The 14,651-nt window shown below is 38.7% G+C and overlaps 2 protein-coding genes across 3 annotated transcripts; one reads left to right on the top strand and one right to left on the bottom strand.

The window, feature by feature from the left end:
* The first annotated feature begins 519 nt into the window (after positions 1 to 519).
* ddx19a (DEAD-box helicase 19a) lies at positions 520 to 9,096 on the top strand. The gene is made up of 12 exons (XM_053481776.1): positions 520 to 791; positions 2,191 to 2,245; positions 2,341 to 2,388; positions 3,063 to 3,198; positions 3,445 to 3,537; positions 3,850 to 3,952; positions 5,655 to 5,769; positions 5,863 to 6,040; positions 6,122 to 6,359; positions 6,462 to 6,624; positions 7,927 to 8,118; positions 8,199 to 9,096. Exons 1-12 carry the CDS (start codon positions 735 to 737, stop codon positions 8,258 to 8,260), a joined length of 1,440 nt encoding a protein of 479 aa, XP_053337751.1. The 5' UTR covers positions 520 to 734; the 3' UTR covers positions 8,261 to 9,096.
* A 1,627-nt stretch (positions 9,097 to 10,723) lies between these two features.
* ubxn10 (UBX domain protein 10) lies at positions 10,724 to 14,462 on the bottom strand. 2 transcript variants are annotated; one of them, XM_053483232.1, is made up of 2 exons: positions 14,408 to 14,462; positions 10,724 to 11,611 (listed from the first exon to the last, which is right to left on the bottom strand). In XM_053483232.1, exon 2 carries the CDS (start codon positions 11,601 to 11,603, stop codon positions 10,935 to 10,937), a length of 669 nt encoding a protein of 222 aa, XP_053339207.1. In that variant the 5' UTR covers positions 11,604 to 11,611; positions 14,408 to 14,462; the 3' UTR covers positions 10,724 to 10,934. The 2 variants fall into 2 exon arrangements, with proteins under 2 accessions (XP_053339207.1, XP_053339208.1); XM_053483233.1 differs by lacking the exon at positions 14,408 to 14,462 and adding an exon at positions 12,701 to 12,725.
* Between the last annotated feature and the right edge of the window lie 189 nt (positions 14,463 to 14,651).

The raw sequence follows: 14,651 nt of genomic DNA, 5'->3' as shown, positions 1-14,651 counted from the left end.
GACCTGGAGAACCCTTTCTCCTTTTATTCCTGCTGATTCAATAGGTACAGTAATTAATGACACGTTTTGAGTTGACGTGCTTGTATTGAGCAGAGATTATACTAAGCTTGTGTTCACAGTTGTAGTTCGGTTCTCTTGGTTCGGACTGAAGCATAAAATGCTGCATTAGTTCTAAAATAAAAACTGGCCAAAGGAACTCGATTCAGTGAATCGAATCATTTGTTCCGGTTCACTAATCTGAAACGGCTCATTGCCAGTTCATCCTAGACTGGACAATAAATTGGATGTAACATAGTTTTATTGAATTGTAATTCAATATCAAGGAAGAAGAAGAAGAAGGAAAGATTCAATTATGTGACTCGATTCCGAGAGAGGTATTTAGCTCGAAGAGTCGCTAATTTTTTAAAGAGTCGGTTCAATGAATCGATTCGTTCATGAACGACACATCAGTCATGTAGTAATTTCATCTGCCTTTAGACTTCCGAATAAGTCTTCATAGGCTTTTAGACATTTCTCAGATGAAGTGATTTTATTATTTACTGAGGATATTTTTTAAAAAGTAGGAACTAAAGTTTAATGTTTCCGAAGTCAGACCGGACACCTGATGAGGCGACACAGAACCGTTAGATTAGTGGAGCTCAGTGGGGCGAAATCAGTGTTTTGAGAAGTTGTGTGAAATTATATAAAAAAAAATAAATAAAAAGCGTAAAAAATATCACCAAGCAAGAAACGAAATGGCATCTGATTCGTGGGCATTGTCTGTGGATCAACAAGAAGCAACAACCAAAACAGTAGGAAGTTTTTTTAATTTCTTGTTGTTGTGAATAAGAGTCGCATCATCGTGCTGCACATGCTAACAGGCTAGCTACCACAGTGAGACAGCGCGCGCCGCAGACACACCTGTTTATACTGTTCAGCTGTAATATTTATAAGATTTTATTTGATTGCCAAAAACAACAGATTTAAAAAAAAATGCAAGCACAAACAGAATAACATGTTAATTTGGTTATAACCATAAGTTTTTTTTGTTTTATCCCTCGGTTTTCCTCACAAACTTGTCTGCCTTTGAGTTAGAGCTGCACGATTGTTTGTTTAAAAAGATAAATGAATATTTAAACAAGGTATTTCTTGAACTGAGTCTATCCATTTGTACAAAATCTTTTTATGCCACAAAACAGTTTCTTCATAACTTTCTCTTTCTCAAAAATTCTTTTGATAAATAACAACACCAGTTACACACTCAGACAAAAAACAAACAAACAAAAAAAAACATGAATAATTACACGATACCATTTTCCCAAGTGGGACGTTCAGTTTTGCTCCCACCGCAGTTACAAATGAACTGATGTAACACGTTCACACCTGCACAGCAGTGACTGGACCAACACAAGGTTTAATATAACTAAAGTGCAAATAATTTTTGACTCACCATTGTATTTATACACTTTTGTGGTTATTTAAATTATAATTATAATAATAATAAATAAATTATAATATTATTTAAATATTATTTTTTATTTAAAAATGTATGTAAAGTACGTTAATATTTTGTAGTATTAATATAAAATATATTAAATCAAATCAGCCACTTTCAATCAGTTTGTAGAAAATGTACAAACTGTATATATATTATGGATCTATAAATTAATTAATCTTTATCTCGTTTTCTCTTCAGAACTTGTTACGATTCTAAACAAACATGACACATAATTCGTGTCTACTACGAAAGACGCTGTCCTGACTGACATTGTGTGAATAGTTTAGTGCGCCCCCTGCAGGATTATAGAGGAACTGAAACGTTTCACCACCCTAAATGCAAACATTTAGAAGTTAAAAATAGATCTTGAACAAAATAAGAATGGCAATGAGTAATTAATACAATGTTTTCCATATCTGTAATAAATATATCACATAATCAGCTCTGTATTTAATGTCAGTTATTTATTGCATGCCAGTGTTAATAATTTCTAACTAATTATGGAAGCCATAAATAATTTCAAAAACCTCAGTTAACTCATAATTAACTAACAACATTAGTCTATATCGTATGTATGTTCTATATATTACACTTTCCTGTCCAATTATTATTCCTCGGCTGACATACTGTATTTTTTATGTTGGTGTTTGATTTACAGTAACTCACTGATTTTATACACTGTTATTGTTCTGTCTCTTATTTGCTCCGAATAGTTTGAACTGCTGCACATTGGAGAAAGAAGAGTCACCCTAAAAGCTGAAATAAAAGGTAATTGTTTTTTACACACACACACACACACAGTTTGAGTTTTATGTTGTTAAATGAAAAGTCAGAGTAGTAGTTATGAGCTCTCGTTTCTTCAGAAACAGGAAAGACTACCAATGGTGACAAATCAGATGAAGAAGATAACGGTGAGTGCTTTTTGCTTTTTTTCCTGTTTCTTTTCTTTAAAGCATGGACTGTATCAAAAAGCACTGGACGAACACTCCATGATGTCACACATAGGTGAAATTTTTTTTTCTGAAGAGCAGTTTTAAAGCTCAGCTGAATAACATGAAAATGAGAAAAATTAAATGTATAAAAAAACATTACATTGACACTTTGTCCCCACATGGAGGTTGCTCCTTGGGTTACTTTTTTTATTTATTATTTACACGTTTATTGTTGATAATTGACGATGATCATTATGTGGTAAGTAGTTCTCCGTGTTAAAAAAAATTACAAATGTATGTGCAGCCTGGAAAGAAAAACAGAAGCTGTAGCCAAAAACGCCTAATAATCGGGGTAGGATGCTTAGGCACAGTACAGCAGGAATATTACATCATGATACTTTTTTATAATGCATAATATGCCTGATGATCTAACAAAAAGGAAGAGTTATTGTTCCAACCCTGAAGTTTCCAACAGAAGTAATTTTATTAATTACCGAACAACAGATCAACAGTGTCACTTCTGTTAGAGCAATTATAAACATTTGTTCCTTCCTTCATCAACCAAATGCAGTGTGCCTCGTCACTAAGAAAACACACAGTCTGGACCTGAAGTTACACTGTTCGTGTGTAGTTTAATGTTTTATGTCTTCCAGAGGACAGAGCTGCACAGTCTCTTCTTAATAAATTAATCAGAAACAGTCTGGTCAACAACACGAATCAGGTGGAGGTGCTGCAGAGAGACCCGAATTCACCTCTCTACTCCGTCAAGACTTTTGAAGAGCTGCGTCTGTGAGTTAATGCGCTTTAATGCAAGTCAAGGGTTTAACACAACGCTTATTATCTGTATTCAGGTCTGACATGTCTGACTCAGTTTCTCAGATCAACTTACTAAACGTAGACATACAGTGTGTCTTAGTGTCTTAGAAATAAAGATTATACTGTATATTGCTCTCAGTTGTGCATACTTGCTATGTGTGTGTGTGTGTGTCAGTCACGTTGTTAGACGGGGTTATCATGAATACACTGTGTTCACAGAAAACCTCAACTGCTGCAGGGAGTTTACGCAATGGGCTTCAACAGACCTTCAAAAATCCAGGAGACCGCGCTGCCGATGATGCTGGCCGAACCGTGAGCGAGTCGTTTCTACCTACGCATCTGCGCCAACTCCTTAACTGTGCCCACGGGCTGTTGATGCACAGAGCCTAACTCATTATGATGCACAGAGTGGGGAGGTTAAAGGATAGAAAGAGCAGACAGGGGAAACAGACAGACTTCCTGATGCACCAATTATACACAATTATTATTATTAAAAAAATATCTTTAAGCTCTGACACCTTTGTTCCATGTTGATTGTTTTTTCCTAAGATCATTGCGTAATGTTTACGTATCAGTGCTTTTATCCTCTCCTGATCCTGTGTTTGTATGTGTGTGTGGTTGCAGACCTCAGAACCTGATCGCTCAGTCTCAGTCCGGTACGGGGAAAACCGCCGCCTTTGTACTTGCCATGCTGAGCCAGGTCAACCCAGCCAACAGGTGGACACAGGTGAGGGGTTTGTGTAGATGCTCACAACACAGTTCTGAGTAATGCTCGATTCTGATTGGTCAGAAGGCCCAGATTAATTTTTACTGGACTGCAGGTGTAACTCAGATTAGAGCTGCTTGATTATGGGACGAATCATAATCATTAAGATCGTGGTAATTTAACACGATTACACATTGATTAATTAAAAAAAAAAGTAAGAAACTGTCTTGAATGCTTCAGTCTGGCTGAGAGTGGCTTTTATTTTCAATTACTTTGTTTATATAATATTTTGTATGGAAGTAAAACATTTCACAAAGCTAAATTGTATGTTTAATTACATGAACTGAATAAAAACTTACTGAACAAGACTGTTTTTTTTTTTGTCACTGCTGAACGGACCGCAGCAATCTGCACTCCATCACTCTTCATGTAAAGACCTGGAGTTTTTTTTCTACCCCAATTGAACCTGATTTTGAGGACTAACATTTTGGCCGCCTGAATTTGTGAGGTTGAAAAATGAAGATGGTATTTGTAACAGTTGTATATGATTAGGGTCATTGTGATTTGAAATGCTTGAAATTAAACATTTTCTTTTGGAATACACAATTTAAACACAATTTTCATTGCAGTGCCGAAAATATGCCCAAGACTGTTTTTTCTCCCAAACTGCAAGGCATGAAATATTCAAACTTTTTTTAGCAAAGTTTTTATCCAGTTCATGTAATTCAACATGCTATTTTGCTTTAAGGAATTTTGTCACTGTTATACAAAATTGTAGTTCAATTTTGATTAATTGGAAAACCCCTTATTTCTGTAGTACAGAATTTACACTGTAACCATACAAATATTACATAATTACATTAATTTACCAGTAAGGAGAAAGTTTGCTTCACAACAGTGACTAGTCATTGTTTATTATTTTCCTATAACAGCATGTCCCAAGTGTTTTATTCCTTTTTTTCCGCGCACAGGGATAATGTTTCATTGCTAACTAATTTTGGATCTTCATTAATAGACTAGAGAACGCCTTCAATGCCTAAATAAAACATGTTTTTGCATTAAAACAGCGTTTGTATTATTAAGCTAATTCTCATCCATGAAAAAAACTCAGTTTTAATCAATCATGGACCCTGAAACTGAAATCGTAGTCGCTACTTCTGGTGACGGGTTTGTTGAAGCTTTTCTCTAGTAATCAGATCGAGGTAATAAATAATCCAGTTGCCGTTTTTTTTTTTGTCAATTTCTCACCACATATTAAGCATACTGGTAAATCGGTCTCATCAGCAGCGAAAGCAAAGAAATCTGCCCATGTAGCATCAAACGTCTTCTGAAATTTTTTTTGGATTTATCCATGGTTGGCCTAGTGGGGGTCGAAAAGCTCAATAAATCGCGCGCCGGCAGGTGACACACATCGAAGGTCGTGACGCATATTTTAAGTGACAATTTTTTTTTTTAACACGTTTTATTTATAGGTTACAAAATCACCACAATCTTCAAATTTAGACTTACAAAGCTTTCTAAAAAAAAAACTAATGAACTTAAATGAAATAAATTTAAATGAAATACTCATTATTTATTTTTAAAGCCACAGGCATGAAAGAGCCACATGCAGCTCATATATACTGTGGGTTGCTGACCCCTGGATGATTCAAGTTGAACTGTACCTCTAGTGTGTAAATGTGTAAATTGGTCAACTTGTGGTGCTGTGTTGTTGCCCCTGCAGTGTCTGTGCATCTCTCCGACCTACGAGCTCGCCCTGCAGATCGGGAAAGTCGTAGAGCAGATGGGCATGTTCTACCCTGAGGTAAAACTGGCTTACGCCATCCGCGGCAGTAGACGTGAGTGACCTACGCTAGGGCGAGTATCTGCATTCAGTTTAAATAACAGCGTTCAGTGCAAGTGTGTGTGTGACTTGCTGTGTCGTTCCTCAGTGGCGGGAGGAAGTAAAATCCAAGAGCAGATCGTGATCGGCACCCCCGGCACCATGTCCGACTGGTTGACCAAAAAAAAGGTGATCGACCCCAAGAAGATTCAGGTGTTTGTCCTGGACGAGGCCGACGTCATGATCGCCATGCAGGGCCACCAAGACCAGAGCATCCGTATCCAAAGGTGATAACATAATATAAACGGCTTTATGAGCAGATCATATATGCATGTGATGTTGATGTAATCTTGTTCCTGCGTCAACAGGAAGCTTCCCAAAGAGTGTCAGATGCTGCTCTTCTCTGCGACCTTCGAGGACTCTGTGTGGCAGTTCGCCGAGCGTATCATCCCCGATCCCAACATCATCCGCCTGAGGCGAGAGGAGGAGACCCTGGACACCATCAAGCAGTACTACGTGCTGTGCAAAAACAGACACGACAAGTTTGACGCCCTGTGCAACATCTACGGCGCGATCACTATCGCACAAGCCATGATCTTTTGCCATGTGTGTGTCAATGCTTTTAATGAGATGATATAATCCATAACCTTGGCGTATTAAAGTGGAACCGTGTGCACACATGCCAAACTTAATGTTTTTTTGTTGCAGACTCGCAAGACAGCAGCCTGGCTGGCAGGAAGGATGGTGGCAGAGGGTCACCAGGTGGCGCTGCTGAGCGGCGAATTGGCCGTCGAACAAAGAGCGGCCGTCATCGAGCGCTTCAGAGCAGGCAAAGAAAAAGTGCTGATAACTACTAACGTGTGCGCGAGAGGCGAGTACTACAAGACAAAATGAAAAGTAACGTGAATAAAAGCAACGTTCTGTATATTAACACCATATTTTGCTTCAGTGATGGAGTCTACCCCCGGAATTCACAGGGAGCACCCGCAAAATTGTGATTATTTTGGATGTTGTCAAAAAAGTGCCTATAAATGCCAATTTTTATAGTTTAAACCGTAAATATACTCCCAAAACCTTTTAATTTGATATCAAACTCATCTTTAAAAAAAAAAAAAAAAAAAAAAAAAAAACTGAATGTAAAGGTAAACCCGAATACTGTACAGAACTGTACTGCTGTGTCACCCACAGTGCTAGAATTTATAATACCTATGTTACCCCCTATATATACTGTAATTCAATCAAATGTGTTTTCTTTGGTATCAGTACTGTAGAGTAAATACGGTAATAATTCACCGTCCCGAGCCACGTTTTTTTCCTCTACAGTTGCTTTGTGTTCTCTCTATCGCACTAAAGAAATTATACAGTATTATACTGTATTTTCTATGGAAATTTAGCTGACTTTATGTTGATATTTGTTACTAAATTAGTAAATTATATTGTTTTTAATAGTTTAGCGTTAAAATGCATGAAAAATTACAGCTAAATCTTGGATTGTGAGCATAATTTGTTCCGAAAGCTTGTATATCAAAAAGTGCTCGCCCTATCATCCAGAGATTGCGAGTTCAATTCCCAGGTGATGCTGTAACCTCTCGCAGCCGGATGTCTAGAGAGAGCTAATTGGCCGAGCTCTCTCAGAGGGGCGGGATTAGAGATACTTAGTGATCCCACATTAATCACGGCTCTACAGCCACCAGGGGCATCTGTGAGCTCATGCAAGCGGAAGGAGCAGATAACGCTGTCCTCTGAGTGTGTTATGCCGCCCCCAACGGTGCGTGAGTGAGCAAATCATGAAGACAATTACCTACAATACTGCTTTTACAACACTGTATTTCAAGACCTCGCTCGTTTACCGAGTTAAAACGTATTTTAAATTTTTGCTAGTCTTGCAAAACACTCGCAATACAAAGTTTTACTGTAAAAGCCATAAACAATTGAGGTGGATATTTGCAGTTTCCACAAACAATTATTAGTTAGGTTCTTAGAAAACCTAAACTAGTGATCTCTGATCCGCGACTCCGCAGGGGGGTCGGCTGTATATTCATCGAAAACGTTTAACAAACTACAGTCCTTTTAGATAAAACCTTTTATATAAACTGTTCATTGAGAATTCAGCACCCGACCCCCCCAGACAGCAAAGTGAATAAGAAACAAAATCATGCTTTGTGCCCAGCAGGCATCGACGTCGAACAGGTTTCCATAGTGATCAACTTTGACCTCCCCCTGGACATGGACGGCAACCCAGACAACGAGACCTACCTGCACAGGATCGGCAGGACGGGACGCTTCGGCAAGCGCGGCCTGGCCATTAACATGGTGGACGGCCAGCAAAGCATGGCCGTGCTCAGAGCCATCGAGGAGCACTTCAGTAAGAGAAGCTCAGACAGCAATTCTGGTAAATATCATTATTATTATTTGAATTCTTAAATTATTATTTGTATCTTGTAGATAAGAAAATCAGCAAGCTGGACACAGACGACCCAGATGAAATTGAAAAGATTGCACATTGAGGTGATGGAGAAAAGAAACACCTTATATAAATATGCAACACTAACATGTATAGTGTTTACTCCTTTAAGTTTGTCTGACTTGAATTTATCTGTTTACTCTGAGCTAACAAGCTAAAGTGTTTATGTTTACGCAAACTCACATTGCCTTAACCTTTGAGGAACAAATACTAAGTTTGAGGTTGATGCACTTTTTGTTAAGTTAATTAACAGCTGAGAGTTATTTAACAATTATTATTTTTAGATATATACTGTGAAAAGAACACTATTTGCTGTCTCTTAAAGGATACGTGTTCTCACGTGCTGTTGGAAACACGCAAATACCAAAAACAACTAAAGAGGGTGTTAGTCATATTAAACTGTCACTCATGTTGCACTTGGACTGATAGTTTGGGGATTAGAATTTGAAGAATGTAAAACATTCCTTCCTAAAGGCATTCCTTAATTGTAAAATTAATAAAGGACACTTTAAATGCAAATTCAGCGCTTGAGATCATCGCCCAGCTGTTTCGGGGAGATCAGAGTAATAAAAACCAGATGCTGGATCACATTCAGATTTCTGTGGTACGTGGTTTCCTTTGTGTTTACTGACTTTATTGCTGAATGATTGTTAATGCTTAGATTTCTATAAGAAAAAGGATTGATCATTTTGCTTTGTTACTTGAAAAAGTACGCACTCTGGGTAGGTGCGTGAGTGCCGTGTTTGGATTTCCTATTTTTTTTGTTTTGGAGTTACAGGCTAGGTGTAAAAAAAAAAAAAAAGGTTTGTTTTTTCTGTGCTGCAGGTTTCAGCTGTTTGAATGTGTTGTGTGATGTGTTGAATAAAAATTTCCTTCCTACTGGAATCTTATGTCATTTTATTTGCTCCTGAGTTGATTTTTTAAATTATTATTATTACTATTGTTCTTGTTTCTAAATTACAGTAATTATCCATTTTGTTGAATAAATCTAACAGAGGTCACTTCGCGTCTAAGTCACTAATACTTCTTAAAAACGCTTGCTGTCATGGGAAAGTCAAAATCATCAGCATGCTGTGAAGCACCGCCTGAGGTTTTTATTATTATTTTTAAATTAATTTATTCATCTTATATAAGGATTATCCTGTACAGTCTTGATTGGTGGGTTTCCTCATGGGAATCCAGTTTCCTCCCACAGTCCAAAGACATGCAGATTAAGATAGTTGCCGTTCCCAACTTGCCCCAAAGTGTGTGTGTACGTGCACGGGAGAACGTTCATGATTTTTTAAATTTTATTAGCATATTATCTCTTTTCGTGGAAACATAGCCAACATGTTACCTCAAGCTCGGCCAAATACACCATTTAAATTCTTTTGGTAATTTTTATGTGATGCGTGCACAGACAGACAATTTTTTTTTTTAATGTCTTGATGCGTCCTATTTCTCATCTTATGTCCGCCAAAATAATTTTTTCTAAAATATTTTTAAAATACAGACATGCCAACTTTACAGTTTTATTTTGTAGTATGTATAGATTTATAGTTACATTTAATGTCTCCGATCATTTGTGCATAAAGAAAATAAAAGTGTTTGGACCGTGAGACTTTCCTGTGTTGGAAAATAAAAGGCACACATCTTTAGCTCTTACTGTTCATAAGTTCACACTAGCGCCTTTTTCCATAAACGCTAAACAAATATCAGAGTTAAATGATGATAATCCATTTATGGCCCCAAGTGAAGGTCGGCTTACTATACAGGTTCCTGTGTAAGATATAGAATTGACAGCGGTTTAGAATGAGCACATTACACTAAGTGTACTGTACTTCTGTGATTTGATTGACAGCCGGCGCTGTGATGTTACTGAATATATTGTACGAGTGACAGATTCTTTACAGCACACTAATTGTTATAACATTTTGGACTTGCACCTGCAGTACAATATGTATTTTAAACTGGTTTTGTGTGTATGTTTGTGGTGGTGGTTTTTTTCCTCCTCTAATTTTCTTCTTAATTTGGTCATGTCCAATTTTTACCTGCATTCCACATCAGTGACAGTTACAGCGAGGGTGCAAGGCTAACATGTGCCTCTTCTGCTGCACACAAAACCGCCAGCTGCATCATTTCAAACTGCTGCTCGTGCACCACTAGGGGGAGATGTGTAACTCTCAGAGGAAAATGCTGTCCACCTCCTTGCTCTTGCATGAGCTCACAGACACCCATGATTGGCTGATGTCACTATAGTTGATGTCAAAGTGTAAATATGCCCCTATACCCCCACTGCTTTCAAGAGAGCGTGCCTGATCTGTTCTCTCTAGACTTCCAGGTTGGACTTAGAAGCCGAAACACTTCTAACAAACAACTAAAAGGACAGGACCAATACTGATTTTAAAAATAAGAATCCCTAGATCGATGTGTTTATGCGACATGGAATTCTACACAGGTGGTTGTGATGATGTGCTATAGAAAGAGGACATGGGTGTCAGGGATGAGTAAAGACAGTTCCAAGGGGTCCATGAGTAACAGAGGGGCTTTATTAAATTTTGTGGCAATTATAAATGGCTTTCTTTGTGAACGTTGTGAAGGTTGTGGCTTTCTACTGAGCCAGAATATTGGCCCCTTAGCAGAGTGTGTGAACGTCTGTTCATAACCGTGCATAATAAGCAATATTCTTTACTATATGTTATTAAAGATGCAATGATTATAGAAACCATCTTGAGATGTTAAGAATCGTCTTTGTGGCTAATGCATAAAACTGATTTATTAACGATCCCACACTGAGACAGAGTCATGTTCAGATCGGTGAAGCTCCTCCGAGGAACCTCCATGGTCTCGATCAGAACGTGTTCGTACCGTTTTCCAGATATGTCTCCTGCCTTTGCAACGACACTCTGGAGTGTATCCGTGGATCGGAACTGGCACTCTAGCCTCTGACCGCACGGAGTCCGGAGAGCAAGCAAAACACCTGTCTCACCCTCCTGGCAAAAGACAGTCCTGCTAGACGCCCTCTCAATGACCTGATCACTCCTGGAGAATTGACGTCCATGAAGCCTAGACCTCGAGGATCTCTTTTCCATGTCTGCCCTGGACGCTTCATCTTCTGATCTCTTCTCTATAGACGGGAGGACTCTGTATTTGTTTAGCGACAGCACCGGGTTGTCAAAGGTTTGCTCAGTGGCTGAACTCGCTGAATTACCGTGTTTGAATAAAGGGTGTGGGGATGAAGAAGAGCCGAACCTGGGGCTTGGCGTGGGTGGAGGACGAGGAGAATGAGAAGGAGGGCGTGGAGAAAATGGACGCTTTTCGCATAGAAGCTCATCATCTCCAAGACTGGCTTTGGTCACTTTGGGTCTGGTGCGTCCTTTGGCGGATTTTGGTCTCATCACGTGCATGTCTCGCTCTGGAAAATGAAACAGCACTTTAACATGGTTGTAAAAAAAAAAAAAAACACTCTTTTTAAGGTTGTAAAGCATAACGGATTTGAAAGCAAACTCAAACTATAAGTAAGGAATAAAACGCTTGAGTGTTTCCAAAACTAGCACAGATTTAGACTTACATTTTATGGTGTGAAACGTTCATTAGGCAAATCGGTTTAACAAACAAAATCATATAGTTATTTGTTGATGTGGTAAAGCTTTCTGGTGTTTGGCATTTCCACTGTCGGAATATAATTTTTTTTTTAACAATCTGTCATACAGTATGACCTTCTTTTTCTAGTTGTTGTCCTATTCGATTTGACCAATTGTACAGTTCCAAAACTGTAATTCAGATATTTGTTTCTTGATTGGATAGAATCAGGGTCTGAGTACTGAACTGAAGGATGCTCTGATGCAATATCAAAATGTTATTTCGCATATACATTAGCTAAGTCAGAGGAAAGGCAGGATTTGTGTTGGATCAGATACTGTATCAGATGCTTGCGCTAAATGTAGTATGCAGTTATGATGTGACCTATATGATACCGTGGTATAAATGTACCGTTATGCCCTGCCTGGCCAAAAAAAAAGACGCCATTTTAGAAAGGCCAAATTATTGAACTGAAAACAACTAAGGCAAAGAAAACAACCAAGGAGATTTTTGCAAATAGGTTAAGAACCGTTTTACAAACTACTAAACCATGTAAGGGTAGTGCAGGACCATCAAATCTGATTATAAAAAAGCAGGAAGACACATGCATTTAAATGGGACATACCAAGAGTAAAGAACTTCGCCTGCTGGGTGCTGGAAAAAATCATGACACTATGATGTCACTCAATGTGATGTCTTTCAATATGATGTCACAAAGAAAGTTATAACCACAAGTTTAAGGCATAATTACTCACTCACTTAACTTCTATACCGCGTTATCCTGTATTCAGGGTCGCGGGGACCTGGAGCTTATCCCAGGAGGCTTAGGGCACAAGGCGGGTTACATCCTGGACAGGGTGCCAATCCATCGCAGGGCACACATACACATAACGAGCAATTTGGGAACGCTAATTAGCCTAACCTGCATATCTTTTGGCTGTGGGAGGAAACCCACCAAGCACGGGGAGAACATGCAAACTCCATGCACACAGAGACGGGAATCGAGCCTGGCCAGGAATCGAACCCCGACCCTGGAGGTGAAAGGTGACAGTGCTAACCACTACACCACCGTTAAGGCATCATCAGAGCTCCGCAATTTCGGGTGCATTTTGAATTCCTGTTGAGTAGAGCACATAAGATTTCCTTCAAAGTTGGGTTTCACATATATAGGTTCAAGTGTATGAGATATGCAGCAAAATCTTGTGTGAGGACCCCGGGCATGGCTTGATCAGACATCCTAATGGCAGCAGGTTTCAAACTTTCTGTTGATTTTCATGACTTTTTGAACATGTTAAAACCCCCAAAAAGCCCTGGATGCTGAAAAAAAAATCCTTAGAATAACATGTGAGCCCTTCACACACTATGACATCAGCACTATCACAACAATGATAATGACATAATAGCCATGATGTCATCGTGCTGATGTCATAGTGCTTGGGCCCTAAAATGGTTTGAATTTGTTAGGGAACAAAAAAAATTTAATTCTGGAGTAATTAAAAAACGTCATGTGGTCTGATGAGTTCAGACTGATCCTATGTCAGAGTGATAGGTGCATCTGGTTAAGAAGGGAAGCGTATGAAGAAATGCTCCCATCATGCATAGTGGCCACCATACAAACGTCTGGAGGCAGTGTTATGATCTGGGGTTGCTTTAGCTGCTCAGGTCTAGACTCAGCAATGTTATGTGGCAATTAAAAAAATACCTGAAATTACAGAATGACCAGGTTATTACATCAATGGAGTTTTACTTTCCTGATGGAATGGGTATATTCCAGGACTTAAATTGCAAAAGAGTGATTTGGGGATCATGAGGAATCATTTTTACACATGAACTGGCTACCACAATGTGTTCTGTAATCAAAGCTGAATTGAACTGAATTAAATCCTAGGTTATAGATTAGGTTAAGAATTTCTCCAGAGAAATGAAGGAAATGAGAGGAAATGACTTTATATAAGAAGGTATATCAAAAAGTTTCGAGACTAGTTTGTAAAACGCCAAAAGAGATCATCCTGTTTACATTATGAGCTGTGCAACTGGTGCTGTTTTGACCAAGGCAGGTCCACAGCTAGACCAAGTGCATGCTCATTGTCTTTTTCAAAATACGCACCATTGTGCATCGAGAACTCGTCTCCAGGGACCAGACTATCAATGGGGAATTCTACTGTAGGACATACAGCGAAAACATCTGGATCTGCTTTCGAATCTCGAAACTTTTGACACTAAACTTAACTCCAGACCAATAATGTAGGACACGTCATGTTGATCACACGACCCGATCACAGTTTTGATTAGTCGTTCTGAGGTCTCAAGCAGGATGTTATGACCCCACACATTTCTATAACTGATCATATTAGATGTAACTCACGATGTCTGCTTGATGTTAATTATCCACTTGTCATATATATTCATTTATTTTACCAAAACATACTTTTGAAGAGACACACAGATACTTTCTGTTATGAGATTAAAGGTTGGAAGGAAAATAGTTCCTTCTATATAGTTCATTGATCATTACAGCTGAAAAAGCTGCTAGTCTAATCATTATTTATTAGAGGGGTGTTTAATTAAAGGTGTTAAGAGTATTTAGAAATAATAATAGCGATAGATAGATAGATAGATAAAACTTTACCTTAAGCTTTATTCTGTCTCTGGGCGATTAAAAATGCGCACGCGGACATTTTCTGTGACGTAACTGAAGTTGCCAACACAGTAACGTCGCCTTGGTAACGGCTCACGTGCGTCGACTGCGCGCGTTTTTCCCCCTTAGCTTTTGTGGCTAACTCCCGCTACACGACAATCCGTCCGCCATATTGGAAAGGACCAAATCTATACAAGTTCATAGAGAAACACAGGCGTACGCCGATATTAACTTG

The sequence above is a fragment of the Clarias gariepinus genome, chromosome 22 (assembly GCF_024256425.1).
Source record: "Clarias gariepinus isolate MV-2021 ecotype Netherlands chromosome 22, CGAR_prim_01v2, whole genome shotgun sequence".
In the NCBI taxonomy this organism is placed as follows: domain Eukaryota; kingdom Metazoa; phylum Chordata; class Actinopteri; order Siluriformes; family Clariidae; genus Clarias; species Clarias gariepinus.
Note: the sequence above shows the minus strand (reverse complement) of the source record. Positions and strands in the feature narration are given on the sequence as shown.

Coding starts and splice junctions, on each gene's coding strand:
- ddx19a (XM_053481776.1), top strand. CDS start 735: ATGGCATCTGATTCGTGGGCATTGTCTGTGGATCAACAAGAAGCAACA. Junction 2,246..2,340: donor CCTAAAAGCTGAAATAAAAG/GTAATTGTTTTT, acceptor TCGTTTCTTCAG/AAACAGGAAAGACTACCAAT. Junction 3,199..3,444: donor ACTTTTGAAGAGCTGCGTCT/GTGAGTTAATGC, acceptor CTGTGTTCACAG/AAAACCTCAACTGCTGCAGG.
- ubxn10 (XM_053483232.1), bottom strand. CDS start 11,603: ATGCACGTGATGAGACCAAAATCCGCCAAAGGACGCACCAGACCCAAA.